This window comes from Lipotes vexillifer, unplaced genomic scaffold (genome assembly GCF_000442215.2).
Source record: "Lipotes vexillifer unplaced genomic scaffold, Lipotes_vexillifer_v1.1 scaffold957, whole genome shotgun sequence".
NCBI lineage: Eukaryota > Metazoa > Chordata > Mammalia > Artiodactyla > Lipotidae > Lipotes > Lipotes vexillifer.
In genome coordinates this window covers 489462-507730 of record NW_006791360.1, presented here as the reverse complement: position 1 = coordinate 507730, position 18269 = coordinate 489462, and the positions used below count along the sequence as shown (strand labels likewise).

Genomic DNA, 18269 nt, shown 5'->3' with positions numbered 1-18269 from the left:
CCCTACTCCAAATTCTCAAAGTTATTCTATGTTTTTATCTACTGGTTTTGTGTTTTAGCTTTTGCATTTAAAATCTGTCTGGAATTTTTCTTATAGCAGGTGAGATAGGCATATAATTTCTCTCCACACTCTCACTAAGGCAATATTTGTTTTTAACATCTTTATTGGAGTATAATTGCTTTACAATGGTGTGTTAGTTTCTGCTTTATAACAAAGTGAATCAGTTATACATATACATATGTTCCCATATCTCTTCCCGCTTGCGACTCCCTCCCTCCCACTCTCCCTATCCCACCACTCTAGGTGGTCACAAAGCACCGAGCTGATCTCCCTGTGCTATGCGGCTGCTTCCCAGTAGCTATTTTACACTTGGTAGTGTATATACGTCCATGCCACTGTCTCACTTCGTCCCAGCTCACCCTTCCCCCTCCCCGTGTCCTCAAGTCCATTCTCTATGACTGCGTCTTTATTCCTGTTCTGCCCCTAGGTTCTTCAGAACCTTTTTTTTTTTTTTTTTAGATTCCATATATATGTGTTAGCATACGGTATTTGTTTTTCTCTTTCTGACTTACTTCACTCTGTATGACAGACTCTAGGTCCATCCACCTCACTACAAATAACCCAATTTCATTTCTTTTTATGGCTGAGTAATATTCCATTGTATATATGTGCCACATCTTCTTTATCCATTCATCCGATGATGGACACTTAGGTTGCTTCCATGTCCTGGCTATTGTAAATAGAGCCGCAATGAACATTTTGGTACATGACTCTGTTTGAATTATGGTTTTCTCAGGGTATATGCCCAGTAGTGGGATTCTGGGTCGTATGGTAGTTTTATTTTCACTAAGGCAATTTTATAATAACATACAAAAAGGGAAGGAAGGGAGGGAGTGAGGGAGGAAAAGAAAGAAGCTCATGTTCCCTCCTAACTAGTGAAGCTACTTCCCTCACACATCAGCTTCCCATGTGTACTTCGGTATGTTTCAGGACTTGGCATTGACCTCCATGGTCTGTTTGCCTGTTTCTGCAGCAGTACCACACTGTTTTAATCTCTATGGATTCACAATATGATCTGGGTAGGGTGATTCCCCTCTTTTTGCTTTTCTTTTTCAAACTGATTTAGATAATAGTAGGTATTTATACTTCCATATGAATTTTAGAATCATCTTGTCAATCTCCCTGCCAAAATCCTCCTGAGATTTTTTGTTTTTGCGGTACACGGGCCTCTCACTGCTGTGGCTTCTCCCATTGCAGAGCACAGGCTCTGGACGTGCAGGCTCAGCGGCCATGGCGCACGGGCCTAGCCGCTCTGCCACATGTGGGATCCTCCCGGACTGGGGCACGAACCCGTGTCCCCTGCATCGGAAGGTGGACTCTCAACCACTGCGCCACCAGGGAAGCCCCCTCCTGAGATTTTGATTGTTGTATTCCTGAATATATAGATTAATTTGTGGGAGGACTGATCTCTTTACTACATTTTACACCCAGGAACAGAATATTTCCCTTTATTTATTCACATTTGATTGTATTCACATTTAGGATCATAACCTTTTTTTCTACCAAAGTCCTGTACATTTTTTGTTAGATTACTTTGTGGATTTTATAGTTATTAAAAATGGTATTTCATTTTCTGGGCAACTTTTGTTGAAATTTGTTACTAGTTCTAATTGGTTGTTAATTCTCATAGGTAACTTACAAACATTTATAATCTCCAAATAATAACAATTTTTTTCTTTCCGCTCCCCATCCTTATCCTCACTTGTTTCTCTTGGCTAGTCCTCTGGTACTACGCAGGCACACTGGTGATAGCAAGCAGCGCTATCTGGTTCCTGACCACAGAAGAAAGTTTCTCCAGGGCTTCCCTGGTGTCACAGTGGTTGAGAGTCCGCCTGCCAATGCAGGGGACACGGGTTCGTGCCCCGGTCAGGGAGGATCCCACATGCCGTGGAGCGGCTGGGCCCATGAGCCATGGCCGCTGAGCCTGCGCGTCCGGAGCCTGTGCTCCGCAACGGGAGAGGCCACAACAGTGAGAGGCCCGCATACCGCAGGAAAAAAAAAAAAAAAAAGAAAGTTTCTCCATTAAGCACAATTTTTGCTATAGATTTTGGAGGACAGCCTCTATCAGACTGAGGAAGTTCTTTTCAATTCCTAAATTTCCAAGAACTCTCATTATAAATGGGTATTGAACTATATTCAATACTTTCTCATATCTATTGAGATAATCATGTTATTTTTTTTCCTTTCATCCATTAATGTGGTCAACTTAACTGATATTTCTTTCTAAAACAGAGCCATCACTAGTTCCCAGGATAAACCCTACTTGAAATATTTAGCTGGCCTGATATTTCATTTAGGCTTTATACACTAATGATCCAAAGTGATACCTACAGCTTTTGTTCTTGTACAATTCCTATCTGGTTTTGGTATAAAGATTTTATGATAAATTGTAAAATGAGTGGGACAGCTATCCTTATCCTCCTATTTTCTGAAACAACTTGTAAATATAGGAATTATCTGATCGATGGAATTTAGTATATCTCACCTCTGAAACCATCTTAGCCTGAGAATTTTGTGGGTGGTAAATTACCATGTCTCTCTTTAGAGGTTAATGGTGTACTCAAGGTCTACTGATCTTAGTCTGGTAATCTTGGCATTTATATCTTTCTAGAAATGTGTCTAGTTCATCCAGGTTTTCATATGTCTTGATATATAGTCATTTACAATATTTTACTATTTTAATCTGTTATATCTGTAGTTATTTCTGCCTTTTTTCATTCTATATTTTATTTTCTATTTTTTTCATGATCAAGCTTGACAAAGTTTTGCCTATTATATTAATCTTTTGAGAGAATGAACTTCAGTTATTAATAATTTTCTTTCCCCTTTACCTTTATTTAAAAAATTTTTTGTTCATTTTCATCCCTATATTTATCATTTCCTTCCTTCCTTCCTTCTTATTTCTTTGATCGAAATCTGTTGTTCTTTTATGTTCTTAGGGTCAACTCTATGAGTTTTCGAGTTGAATCATTTATTTTCAGTTTTTCTTGTTTCATGATAACTTCAAAGTTATAAATTCCCTTACAATTTTTAACAGTTTTTTCATCATTATTCATCATTATTCAGCTCTCAGTTTTTGTAATTTCCATTATGACTTCCTCTTAAACAATGATTTTTTAAAATAGTAATATTTAAAAATATCTAGATGCACAAGATATCTATACCTATTTTTGTTTCCTAATTTAACTTCTTTATGATCTGAACAGTCTGTAGGATGGCAATTCACTGGAATATAGTGATAATTCCTTGGTGGCCTGGTACATGATTAATTTCTATGGTTGTTCCATGTATGATCAAGTTATTAATCATTTCCTTTTAATAGTCTTTCTCCTTGCTTACTTTTTGTCTACTTGATTTTCCATGTTCAAAGAGGAATATATGAAAAATTTCAAGCCAAACTGCTGATTTATCTACTTCTCTATGCAGTTCTGTTAGCTGTTGGTTTATATTTCAGGTTTATATTAGGCAGTACATATATGGCCATGATGTTTATTTCTTAATTATGGCTCCTTTTATGAGCATATAACATCTTTCTTTGTCTTAAAGATATATCCGAGTTAGTCTATCTTGTCTAAGATGAAAATTGCTACTACAGCTTTCTTTTGCTTCAAAGTTACCCAGTTGTGTATTTTTCATCCTATTTTCAGCCTTTTTGAGTTCATGTTATCTCATGTTGTTTAATACTCATCTTAATCCCTTATTAGACCCATTTTCCAGATAAGGAAACTAAGGCTGAGAGGTTACTGAGAATCACCAGCAGTGGAGTGCTACAGCTGTGACCCAGATCTACGTCTGTCTGTGCTTTTCCACTCCACCACTCACTCCTCTTAAGAAAACATTACATACCACTGTTTTCCTCTCTTACAGAAAGTCTAATTGGACAGAGGACTGCCCTCATGGGACCTGAGCCTTCACCGGTAGGCCATGATTTCTAGCTAAGGGTTCCACAGACACTTTCATTTGATCCTCCTCATGCTGTATAAAGTGAACAGCAAAGATGCAATTATCCCCGTTTTACATATGAGGAGAGGCTCATAGACTAGCACTTGCCAAGATCAGTTAGGCGAACAGAACTCAGATTTTCTCACCTGAGCCCAGCCTTCAAATCTTTCTCTCATCTGTTTCCCCTCCCCTTAAGCCATGTGAAATATCAACATTTGAAGTCCATTTCTCAGTGTTTTTCTAACCTATCCCTTTTGCATTTAAAATTCCATCGCTTTAAACCTCAGTTTTCTCAACCACAAGACGGGTACAATACTACCAACTTCACAAAGTTCCTGAGAAAACTAAATAAAACAATGCATGTAAGGAGCTCAGTATCCTTCCTGACTCAGAGTAAATGCTCCAGAAATGGTGATTCTTGATGGAAGTTGTACAGACGTCAGAGGTACGAACATTGACACTTCTGACCTCAGGTACATGCCAAGAACAAGATCACGTGGGCTGTGTGTCCAGTTCTGTCTGACCCAAAGCCCGGCAAGTTCCCTGGGTCTCCTAGTGCCTGCTGCTCTGCACTTTGGGAGAAGCGGAACGGAAGATGAGAAGAGGATAACACAGTGAAAGTGGTTGAGGTGGAGGGGGAAGGACCACGTAGATTCTTGTTTCTCTGGCCTCCGCTGATTGGCTGTGAGATCTGTGCCCCCAGATAATGAGACACAGATAGGCCGGGCCCAATGCCTGTGAGGCTCCACGGGAAACTCTGCCCAATGCAGGAGCTCCACAGTGAGGTGGGGCAAAGCGGCCGGTCAGAGCCTCTGTCTGTGACTTTCCCTTGCCAGATAAACAAAGGGAAGGCAGAAAAAGAAGCCACATGGCTCACTGTCAGACTGAGTCCTAAAGTCACTTTTGTATCAATTCCCATGAGGCTGGGGGTAGCCGGGAGTCCTTGGGACCAGCTAGGAAGAGAGACACTCACACCACCAGGCAACGCAAAGGGCTAGACTCTGAGTTTGAGCGATTCTCAAACTTTTCTGTATAAAAACACCACCTGGAGAGCTGGTGAAAATGTGGATTCTTGGGCTTCCCTGGTGGCGCAGTGGTTGAGAGTCCACCTGCCAATGCAGGGGACACGGGTTCATGCCCCAGACCGGGAGGATCCCACATGCCGCGGAACGGCTGGGCCCATGAGCCATGGCCGCTGAGCCTGCGCGTCCGGAGCCTGTGCTCCGCAACGGGAGAGGCCACAACAGTGAGAGGCCCGCATACCGCAAAAAAAAAAAAATGTGGATTCTTGGTCGGGGCCTGGAAACTTGCATCTTTAACAAGCTCGCCAGCTTGTCCTGATCCTGGTGGTGGAGGAGGTGGAAGCATGAGCACACAGGGTCCCCCAGGCTAGAGGACCTGTTCCAGCCCTGGAACTAGGTGGCTTTTCTGCTCCCTGGGGTTCCTGACCAGGGCTAGAGAGTCACAGCCTGTGTTTCCAGCTGTCACTCCTAGGAGAACATCAAATTCCTACCAGCAGCCTATGGCCCTCAATTCTTTTACAAATCTTTTGGACCACAAACAGCAAAGGGAGGCAAAAGCTAACAGGTGAAAAACACAATATCACAATTCTGCCTAGCTTGAGGCACTGCCCTTGCCCCTAGAAGGTGTCCTCAACTCCCTTCCTGCAGACTCAGGTTTCTCCTGACCGAGAGGAGTGAAGCTTCTCATTCCTGTGCTGCCCATAGGATCTACAATCAAGAAGATAATGGAGAAAAATCTACTTCTAAATGGAGACAGAGCTCTGGAAGTTTCGTCTCCATAGAAACATGAACACTTTTCTGACTGACGTACAGGTATGAGCATTTCCCCAAAGCAGGCCTGGAAAATTCGAAAGTTGTCAGGCCACGGTCAAATCACCAGGATCTCAGATGCTTGCTATTCCGCCTGCAGGAGCCCTCGGGGAAGTTTCAGCAAGAAGGGGCCTCAGCCCGCATCGAAGGCCTCCCTAAACTAACACAGTCATGCTGCTTTAGTGCACTTGCGCCAAAGCCTTCCAGGCAAAATGGGCTAATAATTTAATGACGGCGTTTTTAGACATCGTCAAGAGAGTGGTGGTAATGACAGCTTAGAGAGGAGAGAAACACTGGAAATCAAACTGAGTCTAAGAATTCCATACTAGCAGAGGCCACCAACATGGCCCACATCGGTACTTCCCTTTAGGTGGTCACGTGCTTTATTTCTTAAACTCTTTAGGAAAAATGATTCCATAGCAGTTGAGGAAATGGAGCGAGTGACGGCTGTATCCCATTGCGGGGCTGGGGTCCGCAGATGGGCTGGGGTTTGAGAGGCCTGGACAGGAGCTTCTGGCCACCAGACCCTCTCAGGAGGCAGGGGGATTGGAGAGCTTCACTTACAGAGCTTGCCTATCACTAGGTGACCCCTGCTTGCTCCCTCACACAGGGACGGTGGCTCCTCCCATGGAAGCAGGTGTGTATGGACACAGAGAGACACACAGACATACAGAGGTAGGTGGACACACATATGCAGACATACACACCAAGATATACACAGACACACAAAGACACATGTACACACAGACGCATACACATGCAGAACTACAGACCCATCCACAGAATCACATGTACACATGTACAAAGACCCAGGTACACACCCTATTTGCTAGGAAAAAAAAAAAAAGAAACCTCACGCCTCTGTTCCAAAGGGCTTTTTTTTTTTGCGGTATGCGGGCCTCTCACTGTTGTGGCCTCTCCTGTTGTGGAGCACAGGCTCCGGACGCGCAGGCTCAGCGGCCATGGCTCATGGGCCCAGCTGCTCCGCGGCATGTGGGATCTTCCCAGACCGGGCATAAACCCGTGTCCCCCGCACCGGCAGGCGGACCCTCAACAACTGCACCACCAGGGAAGCCTGGCTTTTTCTGTTTTTCAAGATTATTTTTTGATGTGGACCATTTATTGAATTTGTTACAATATTGCTTCTGTTTTATGTTTTGGTTTTTTGACCATGAGGCACGTGGGATCTTAGCTCCCAGACCAGGGATCGAACCCGCACCTCCTGCAGTGGAAGCGCGGAGTCTTAACCACTGGACCACCAGGGAAGTCCTGCAAAGGGCATTTTTTTTTCCTCATTAAACTTTTTTAATGGGTCTCAAATTCTGTGACAGATTTTTGATCAAGTTGTTTCAATTTAAAAGTACTGATTTCAAAAACTAATAACTTAAACTGCCACACACAAAACAAACGGTCCACAAAACATTCTCCTTTCCTTCTGAAGGTTTTACGATGCATTGTTATCATTGACTAGTCTTTTGCTATTAGACTTAAATGGCCAATTGGACAAACAGTTCCGGGGCCGTTCTTCCACCACTGATTAAGACTGGGGTGGCAGGTATTGGGGATAACATTCATTTAGCCTTCTGAGCTTTCTGGGCAGACTTGGTGACCTTGCCACCTCCAGCTGCCTTCTTGTCCACTGCTTTGACGACACCCACTGCAGCCGTCTGTCTCATGTCACGAACAGCAAAATGGCCCAGAGGAGGATAGTCAGAGAAGCTCTCAACACACATGGGTTTGCCAGGGACCATATCAATAATGGCAGCATCACCAGATTTCAAGAATTTGGGGCCATCTTCCAGCTTCTTCCCAGAATGACGGTCAGTCTTCTCGTTCAGCTCAGCGAACTTGCAGGCAGTGCGAGCTGTGTGACGATCCAGACAGGTGCATAGCCAGCACTGCTTCGGCCTGGATGGTTCAAGATAATCACCTGAGCCGTGAAGCCAGCTGCGTCCGTCGGTGGGTCATTTTTGCTCTCACCAGCCACACTGCCATGATGAACATCTTTGACAGACACGTTCTTGACATTGAAGCCCACACTGTCCCCAGGAAGGGCTTCACTCAAAGCTTCATGGTGCATTTCAACAGACTTCACTTCAATTGTCATGTTGACTGGAGCAAAGGTGACCACCAGGCCAGGTTTGAGAACACCAGTCTCCACTCAACCCACAGGGACAGTGCCAATACCACCAATTTTGTAGACGTCCTGGAAGGGCAAACGCAAGGGCTTGTCATTTGGGCGAGTTGGTGGCAGGACGCAATCCAGAGCTTCAAGCAGTGTGCTTCCACTGGCATTGCCATCCTTACGGGTGACTCTCCATCCCTTGAACCACGGCATGTTAGCACTTGGCTCCAGCATGTTGTCACCATTCCAGCCAGAAACTGGCACAAATGCTACTGTGTTGGGGCTGTAGCCAAGTTTCTTAATGTAGGCGCTGACTTCCTTAACAATTTCCTCGTATCTCTCTGGCTGTAGGGTGGCTTGGTGGAATCCATTTTGTTAACTCCAACAATTAGTTGTTTCACACCCAGAGTGTAGGCCAGAAGGGCATGCTCACAGGTCTGCCCATTCTTGGAAATACCTGCTTCAAATTCACCAATGCCAGCAGCAACAATCAGGACAGCACAGTCGGCCTGGGGTGTGCCTGTAATCATGTTTTTGATGAAGCCTCTGTGTCCTGGGGCATCAGTCATGGTCACATAGTACTTGTTGGTCTCGAATTTCCACAGGGAGATATCAATGGTGATACCACGCTCGCATTCTGCTTTCAGTTTGTCCAAGACCCAGCCATGCTTGAAGGAGCCCTTCCCTCTCGGCAGCGCCTCCTTCTTTTTTTTTTTTTTTTTTTTTTGCCGTATGTGGGCCTCTCACTGCTGCGGCCTCTCCCATTGTGGAGCACAGGCTCCGGACGAGCAGGCTCAATGGCCATGGCTCACGGGCCCAGCCGCTCCACGGCATGTGGGATCCTCCCAGCCCGGGGCACGAACCCGTATCCCCTGCATCGGCAGGCGGACTCTCAACCACTGCGCCACCAGGGAAGCCCCAGCCTCCTTCTTGAACTCTTCAATGGTTCTCTTGTGGATGCCAACACATGTGTAGATCAGGTGGCCAGTAGTGGTGCACTTCCCCGAACCTACGTGTCCGACGACAACGATGTTGATGTGCGCCTTCTCCTTTCCCATTTTTGCTTAGGTTTAGCGGTGGTTTTCACGACACCTGTGTCCTGGCGGCAAACCCGCTGCAAAAAAGCCCAAAGGGCATTCTTATACACACTCTCCTGCTGACTCAACTGATGTCGCCGACCCCCTCCCCACCCACAAAGAAGAGAGAAGACCCCTTTCCGGGTGTCCTGCAGGGATGGGACACAAGGAGGCCGCGCTGGGCTGTCGTCCTCCTGAGACAGGCCCTGCTCTGTGGGTGCCTCTGCAGTGGTTTCTCCTCTACCAGAAAATGGCCCCTCATTTCATTCGCTTTTCTCCTGATGAAGCACTGACTTTCATCCCTTTTTTTCTCTGTTCTTGGGAGGTAAACATTTAACCATGAAAACTGCTTTTCTGCTTAACATCACCCTGCTAAAAGTGCCTTAAGGGAAACAATTGCTTTGCCAGCTTGGAATTCTGTCTAGCACTGTTCTAGAATCCATAGATTCCTTAACAGCACACCCAGCCTGAGAACTGGCCTAAGTCGGCTGGACCCAGCAGGACGACAGAGCAGATAAAACTCCAAAGAGAGTCATCGGTGAGGAGAATGCGGGTGCCAGGAGCCTGTCACCCTTGCTGAGGAATAAGGGCTCGGAGCAGAGACAGACTGCCCTGAGCTAGCTGCAGAGTCGTTTCGAGGAGACCTGAGTGTAATCCTAAGTCGTCAGAGAATTCAGTGATCCAGTTAGGTCTGGTACAGCCTGGAGGGTAAAAAATTTATCCTCTGGGCTTCCCTGGTGGCTCAGTGGTTGAGAGTCCACCTGCCGATGCAGGGGACACGGGTTTGTGCCCCGGTCCGGGAAGATCCCACATGCCACGGAGTGGCTGGGCCCGTGAGCCATGGCCGCTGAGCCTGCGCGTCCGGAGCCTGTGCTCCGCAACCGGAGAGAACACAACAGTGAGAGACCCGCATACCGCAAAAAAAAAAAAAAAAATTATCCTCTTACTTTTAAAACTAGTAAAAGGCCAAACATCATCATCTGCTTCATCCTCCTCCTCCACGCTGATAAGGCCAAGGTGAGGTGGGAATGAGGATCTTTAAAGTCCTTAAGTTTTGACAGGTCAGTTTAATGTGTAATCTGTGTAAAGAACTGGAGAAACAGGAACTGAGATTTACATTGCAGACGTTCACTGTGGCATTCATGCCACAGATTTTTTTTTAAATAAATTTATTTTATTTGTATTTATTTATTATTTTTGGCTGCTTTGGGTCTTCGTGGCTGCGCGCGAGCTTCCTCTAGTTGCGGCGAGCGGGGGCTACTCTTCGTTGCGGTGCGCGGGCTTCTCATTGCGGTGGCTTCCCTTGTTGCAGAGCACAGGCTCTAGGCACACGGGCTTCAGCAGATGTGACACGTGGGCTCAGCAGTTGTGGCCCGTGGGCTCCAGAGCACAGGCTCAGTAGTTGTGGCACACGGGCTTAGTTGCTCCACGGCATGTGGGATCTTCCCGGACCAGGGCTCGAACCCGTGTCCCCCTCATTGGCAGGCGGATTCTTAACTACTGCGCCACCAGGGAAGCCCCACAGATTTTTATTGAATGCCTATATGAACTGGGCACTGAGCGAGGAGCTGAGTGTACAGACAGGAACAAGAAACACACCTGAAAAGAACATTCCATCTGGAGGAAAAGTTGGACATAAAAATAGGTAAGTGCAAATCAACACGGGAAGTGGAGTGGGTGTGAGTGAAGGGTCCCAGTACAGGTGCTTGAGCTTGGACTTGAAGGAGGAGTCAAGGGAGTCAGACTGACAGATCAAGGGAGAAATTCCAGACAGATAGAAGAAACACCACCCACCTCGGCCTGACACAGAAACAGGGCAAACTGGGACATAACCAAAATAGTGATGTTAGAGAAATGGTCAGGCAACTTCTGGTCTATCTTAAGGATATCATAATCCTTAAGAATGTTTTTGAAGAATGTTTGTAAGACAATGTTAAGGACATAAAAACAAAAAATTTTCAAAGGTACAAGTTTTCAAAAAACTTTTCATAGATCTTTTATACAAAGGAAGTGCACCCAAACATAGGGTGTATCTCCGGGTGGCAGGAATGTAAATGCTTACTCTAATATTCACTTGTAGACCATTTCCAAATTTTCTAACATGGGAATATTTGCACTTTTATAAACAGAAAAATGAGATTTTTAACCAGTTACTTTAAAAAGTAAACACAGTATGGGCAAAAGAATGGAGTGGGTGAATCTAGGGTCTTGAAACACCCCATGTCCTGGAGGAGTTCCTTGGCTTTTCACTGTGAGCATTTCAAGGACCAGTGACCCCGGGTACACTGGGATGGGACTTCTCAGTCCCACCTGGCATCCTACAGAAAGAGGGTACACCGGAGCTGAGCCCTGACTCCCAGTGTGGCCCGAGGGACTCAAGTCTCATCCCCTTGACTTGAAGTGACAGGGTGTGTAAAGAGAATGGGGCTTTGTCCCTTTAATAGTTCCCACTGGGGCAGAAAACATCTTAACTGTCTCTTTGCTATTTGCCATAGAGGAAGGGGAGTGGGGAAGCACTTTCCTCCAGCACATGGGGACACCTCTGGGCTATGAGCTCTAGGTTTCCTGAGATTTAAAAATCCTTGGGACTCCACCAGGAGAAGTAACTCTGAATAGCGGGGTGGGGGGAGCAGGCAGAAGGGAAGGCAAGGCCCCAGTCCCCTGCTCCTCTGTGTAGCTGGGTGGTGGCCTTCACGGGTCATTGGGGCGCAGCTCACACCTCCCAGTGGCTCCCCCAAAGTCACTGGGGACATTCCCACAGAGGGGCCAGCTCTGCCTGCTGTCTCGGGCTCAACGAGCAACCCATAAACATGGGGCAGGGAAGGGCAGATCGTGCACAGATCTGGGAGGCAGCCTTTGGAACTCCAGCCAGGGCCCAGGACTCGGGGGCGGGGAGGCATCAAGCAGCAAAAGTTACCCCAGGAGGGGTCTTGAAGAGCCCAGAGCATGAAGGACTGACTCTGAAGACCAGACGGGAAGTTTCTGGAGCACTAGAGCTGGAATTCTATGAACGGAACCCCAGGAAGGGCTGAGGGCCAGGCTGGAGTCTCCGACGGGCGCTGCCCCCCGCAGCCGTCCATCCCTGGAGCCACATTTGCTGCTGGGCCACTTGGTAATGAGTTTCATATTAGAAAAAGGGAGAGTTAGGAGGCCTGGGAAATTGAGGAGGATACAGTGACAGCCCCCCTGAGCACGTACTCGTGCCAGGCTTCGAACAAGCAGCTTTTCAGACTCAACTCATCGCAAACGCGTGTAGAAACTGAGCCTTCGAGGCCGACAGCTAGGTGAGTGGTGGATCTGGGGTGTCACCAGCTCTGTGGGATCAAGGGCTCCAGTTTTGTCACTATGCTGTCCATGGCCCCCAGCCCTGGCTAGGTGGGCTGATCGAAGAGGCTCCTTCTTTCTTTCTTTTTTTTTTTTTTTTTGCAGTATGCAGGCCTCTCACCGCTGTGGCCTCTCCCGTTGCGGAGCACAGGCTCCAGATGCGCAGGCTCAGCGGCCATGGCTCACGGGCCCAGCCGCTCTGCAGCATGTGGCATCTTCCCAGACCAGGGCACGAACCTGCGTCCCCTGTTTTTTTTTTTTTTTTTTTTTTTTTTTGCAGTATGCAGGCCTCTCACCGCTGTGGCCTCTCCCGTTGCGGAGCACAGGCTCCAGATGCGCAGGCTCAGCGGCCATGGCTCACGGGCCCAGCCGCTCTGCAGCATGTGGCATCTTCCCAGACCAGGGCACGAACCTGCGTCCCCTGCATCGGCAGGCGGACTCTCAACCACTGCGCTACCAGGGAAGCCCGAGGCTCCTTATTTCTTGAAAAATATGTCTAAAAACTGAGTGGGAGGAACATTCGCATGTAAACAGCAGGCAGCAGCCGCTCCCCTGTTCAGAAGACGAACTGCCTTCTCTCCATGTGGCCGGGCCACGTCCACAAGCCAAGGGGCTCCCCAGCATCTTCACTCGTGACCCCTTCTAAAGCAGAAGAATCCTTTCCTTGAGCTGTATGTTCCATGGAAGGGAACCAGAGGAGGAGCAGGTCTCTCTGAAGTTGGACCAGAAACAACCACCTTTAACAGGTTTTTACAGGTGGGGACAATGAGACCCAGTGAGGGAAAGCAACTTCTCTGATCACCCGGAGGCAGCAGCTTGGAGCGAAGTGTTGAGAAGGAGTCTAACGGGGCTGGAAAGAACAGCTCCATTGAGAACGGACCACCGTGGCCTGGCAGGGGAGAGCGATGGCCTCTGGGCTCTGGCTTAGCCTGGCCTTGGCCTCCATCCCCTCACAGGGACTTGGTACAAATTAGAGGAAGGTGCACACACAGCCAGGCAAGCAGCAGGGGGGCTGGGATCCACCCTCACTCACTGGGTGCTGGGTGATGACTTGCATGGCTGCGAGGCCCTCAAGACCTTTTCTTCAACCCCCTGACTACTGGTTAATTAGTAAAAATACTTCTCAAAGGAGGTCAGAAGCCATCAATCCCCATTCATGCAAGAACACCAGTTCTCAAAACAGGAAGGTGTGCTGAAAGGTCCACGTGTAAGATAGAGACACCATGCTCTGAAATTGTGGACAAGGGTCACTCTGTCCCTACCACACGGGAGCCACGTCTCTCTGTCTTCATAAACAGTGTGTGTCCTCAGGAGGCAGGGAGAGGCCAGAAGAAAGATATTCAACTAAGTAGGTTCCAGATTTTCCACATCATCCTTGGGCTTGGAAACCTTCAAGAAGCGGGTCCAAAAGCCCACATTTACGTCTATGTGCGTGCTCTCCACAGGTGTTCACACAGACAACCAACTTCGCCAGCCCTGCTTCACATTCTGGATTCCCAGTCCTAGTAATGGGCACCCAGCTCCCCAGATCAGAAAGCAGAAGACGCTGATCCCTCCCTCACTGCACTCTAGAGGCCACCAAGCACCTGGAGTCCGCCTCCGCACAGCTCTCACCCTCAGCTCTTAGTCTCCATTATGGCCATCTTGGCTCAAATCACTTTCTCAACTGGTCTCTTTCCTCCAGCTTCACTCCTGCCTGCATGCTGCTTGTTCCAGGACCTTTCCAAAACCTTGCCCAGACTCCTTTCAGCCTTCAGAATCAGCCCCAACCTCCATCAGACCTGCCTCAATTTGGCCCGTCCCTCAGCCTACACCGCACACGCCAGCCAGGCTGAACCACACAGTAGCCCTCAGATATCAGCCACACGGTGCCTCCATGCTGTGCTCGCAAGCCCCCTTCCACTTGGACTGCCCTTCGTGGTACCACTGCCTCAATCCGAAAGGCTATCCAGGCCCTGGCCCTGCAAACTGGCCAACCAAGCCTGCCAGAAGGGTCTGGAGAACATAGGCAGAGGCCAGGCCCTTCCCAGGACCCTGCCAAGGAGGCAGGAGGCTGTGGTCTGGGGACAATCTGATGTGGAAACCAGGTAGGGTGCCCTTCCCTCCAGGCCTTTGACCCTGGACTGGACCCTGTTCAGACTCCTGTTTCCAGCTTCCCTGAGACCTCTATGGCAACTACCTGTTACACATCTGCCTCCCGCCCCAGACTGCCCTCTTGGGAGGTGGGACACCATCGCCTTCCTCTGTGTGTCCCTGCACCCAGCTTGGTCAGGCCTGGGGTGTGGTTTATCGGGTGAGAACCAGGAGATACTGTCTTGTGCTCTGTCTCATCCATCAGGCTGAGCTCCCTGTTGGCTACGTTCACGTAGTTCCAGGGACCCCTCCCCCAAGAGGAGCCAGAACGGTTTCTATGGCATTTGTGGGTGGGGGGTGTTGGGGGATTGGGGGTGTCAAGGCCCCTACAGGATCTGATTCTTACCCCAATTTCAGAAACGTTGCTAAGTGTCTGGAGGCCTCCCTAACACTGGGAGGGGCAGAAAGAAAGGGATGTCACTTGGTGAGGTATCACGGGCCCACCCTCGTGGGCTGAGGCTGCCATGGGGGTCACGACAGCAGTCTGACAGGCAGTCTGGGCTCCCTCAACAGTGAACAAGGAGTGTGAACAGGTCCAAGCCTGCTCTCTGGGTCCACATTTTCCACGATCACAAGCCATCAATCCCCTTTCATGCAAGAAAACCAAGGTCTGGGCAAGACAGGCCCCAAACACTGTCTCCATGGCTGCTACCCAGTATATATGTAAACCTATTTACAAAGCTTTACTGTCAATCCATATATTAGTATTATGGGCTAAATTGTGTTTCCCAAAGTTTATATGTTGAAGTCCTAACCCCTAGTCCCTTAGAATGTGACTGTATTTAGAAATAGGGTCTTTATAGAGGTGATTAAGTTAAAATGAGGCCATTAGGGTGGGCCCTAATCTAACCTGACTGATGACCTTATAAGAAGAGGAAATTCAGACACAGGTAAGTACAGAGGGAAGACCATGTGAAGACACAGGGGAAGGTAGCCAACTACAAGCCAAGGAGAGGCCTCAGAAGAAACCAACCCTGCTGACACCTTGACCTTGATACATTTCTGTTGTTTAAGCCACCCACTCCATAGTACTTTATGGCAGCCCTGGAAAACTAATGCAATAAGGCTTAATTTCTCTTTTAACATAAAATAAGTATACATAGGCCTTTCTAATATCTTCTCAACCCACTTCAGATGCTACTGCCATGGGCAAGTGTGAGGAACCTATAGCCTGGCTGGATTTTAGAGTACAGGCCTCAAGCCAGGGGAAATGAGGGGTCTGGTGGCCTCTGGATACCTCTCCCTGTGTGCCTGCATGTTTCTGGAAGAAATCAGAGACAACCAACACCAGTTCATCACCCAGAGAAGGGGGTTTGCTGCAGACCAAGTCTTAGACTGAATGCCCCTCTTGCAGTTGGTGGCCCATCTCACCTGATCATAAGACTCACTGAGGTTCCTCAGTCCCACCTGGGGGTTGTGAGGTGAGGCCTAAAACTTGTTTTTATTAAGTGGGCCACGTGATTCTCAGGACCCAGAAGCCTTTGAGAAGCCATAGTCCAGGCCATTCCACACCAGGAGATGGTTTTGTGGCTGTAGAGTGTGAGTGTGTGTGTGGGTGTGTCTCGGTGCGTCTGAGCATCTCTACCAGGCGAGGGAGCGAGAGAAGCCCGTGAGCCAGCGCGGCGGCCGCCGGCCTCTCCCCTCCTCCCTGGCAACCCCATCCCGTCACTCCCATCTCTAGTCCCTCCCTCTGACCGGGCCTCTGCCAAAGGCAACCAGTCTGCCAGCTTCTGTCACAGCTGTATTTGTCAGTGCTGGGCCCTGCGTTTCTTCTTTCACTCAACAGGCGGGTGGAAGAACTGTCTACTGCTTCCCTCACGAGTTAACTTTGCAGAGTCCCAGACGCCCTTGTTTTTCTCCTGGGTGTGGCCGGCCCGTAATTTTTCTCCCAGGTTCTGGGCCCTCAGGTGAAACCCAGGTTCCCGCTGCCAGTACAGCCGGACCAGAAGTGGCAATGAGGCCGAGGGGCGCCGCGGCGAGGGACACGGCCACCGCCCCCAGGGTCTCTGCGCCGCGATCCGCGGGGGACCAGGTGTGCGGGTCTCCAGGCTCCCTCCCTCCCTCGGGCCTGCGCGCCCCAGCCCCCCGGAAGACCGCAGCTTCCTTTCCGAACCTTCAAGGGCATCCGCCCCACCTCCGACCCCCGCCCGGCTCGGCCCGGCTCACCCAGGCGGGTAGGTGCTGGCCCCGCAGCTCGCGGCTGATGAACTGGCGTTCGTTGTTTAGGAATTCGAAGGCGGCCGCCAGGCGCCCGAGCTTCCCGCGGCGGTTCCTGCGCCACCCCATCCACCCTAGGGCGCCGAGCAGCAGCCAGGTGAAGCTGATCCCCAGGTAGCCGGCGAGATAGACGGGCGCCAGGTAGAACAGCACGCGCGCCGCGAAGGTGCAGAGCTCGGGCAGCAGCTGGCTGGACAGGCGCGGCTCGGGGCGCGGCTCGGGGCCCGGCGCGCGCTCGGTCCCCCGGGCACCAGGGTCGCCGGGGCCGCAGGGCTCCTCCGCTGGCATCTCTTCGTCTCCGTCTGCCCTTTCCGAGAGCTTCACCTGAGGTCAGGTCCGCGAGCCGCGACGCCCGGTCACATCTGTCCTCCAAGGGGGAGGACTCCCTGGCTGACTCGCCCGCGCAATTTCCACGCCCAGAACTCCGAGTTCTAAACTGGGAATGCGCTGAGCCGCCGCCGCGCTCCCTTCCTCGCCCAGCCCGCAGCTCCGATGTCTCCGCCCCCGGGGGCGGGCCCAGGAGGTAGGGGGCGCGGTCAGGCTTCTCAGCGTGCGCCGCGGAGGTGTAAAAAGAAACCTTGTGTTGAGACAGCCTTCAGGCCCAATGTCCCGCGCAGGCATCCGAAGAAGTTGCAGTTGCCACACCCAGGTCCTACCCCAGGCAGCTGATGACTCACCGAGGCATGTGGACAAATGGGTTTTCATGGATAAACATCACCTAAAACCTGTTTCCTACACCCAGTCTGCAATATGCAGGCGAGTGTAGTAGGCTCTTACCTGGGCATTCGAGGGCCTCCCAGCCCCAGGGTGGGCCCCGCCCTGTGTCTGAGCTCCCTGGGTGCACCTTAGAGCCCTGTATCGCTGCCCTCTCCTCTTGCACCTATAAAGCTTAGACCTAGCACCCCGCCCCACCTGGTCGAGCTCAGGGTCCTTTCTCTGCCCCACAGCACTCTCTACCCTGCACTCCCACCCTCTGTGCTGGGTGTCAGTTTGGAACATCATTCTCTGCATCAATCAGATCGGGAGTTTTCCGGGCCGGGCCAGTCCACCTCATTTGGGGGCGCCCGGTACCGCAAGCGATGATGACTAACAACAGAAATAATGAGCAAGCCCTGGGGTGCTTGGCGGCCAGTTGTGAAGCCCAAGGTTTCTACCTAATCCTTTCTGAATGATCAGAGCAGGTGAAGGTCTTGTGGGTGACATACATTTTAGGCGGCTCACCTGAGTGAGCACATCGATTACTGGAATGTGATTTTGGAGTTGACAAATGATTTGGAATTATTCTACATTCTTTCAGTAGTTTTACTGAAGGACCAGACCCAACGGACAGCAAGCACAATGTAACTGAATTCTCTTTTCCTCTGTCCTTCAGATATCTCTCTGTCTGTCTGTTTTTCTGGCTTTTTCCTTCCTCTTTCCTGGATAAAATTACTGGCTGTGATGAGTTTTTTCAGCAACACGTGTGTTCCTAGTGGTCATAATAGCTGGACCCTCCTCTGTTGTTCTTGGTCTTCCAGGACTGGCCAAAACAGAAGCTGAAACCTCCCAGCTTAACATTCT

General features: G+C 49.6%; 1 protein-coding gene across 1 annotated transcript in view; it reads right to left on the bottom strand.

Moving 5' to 3' along the window:
- The window catches only part of ESYT3 (extended synaptotagmin 3), a 54798-nt gene extending 37707 nt beyond the window's left edge, over positions 1-17091 (bottom strand). Inside the window, exon 1 of the mRNA XM_007464359.1 lies at positions 16659-17091. Within this exon, the coding sequence (XP_007464421.1) occupies positions 16659-16997 (339 nt within the window). The 5' untranslated portion in view covers positions 16998-17091. The remainder of the gene's footprint in view (positions 1-16658) is intronic.
- Between the last annotated feature and the right edge of the window lie 1178 nt (positions 17092-18269).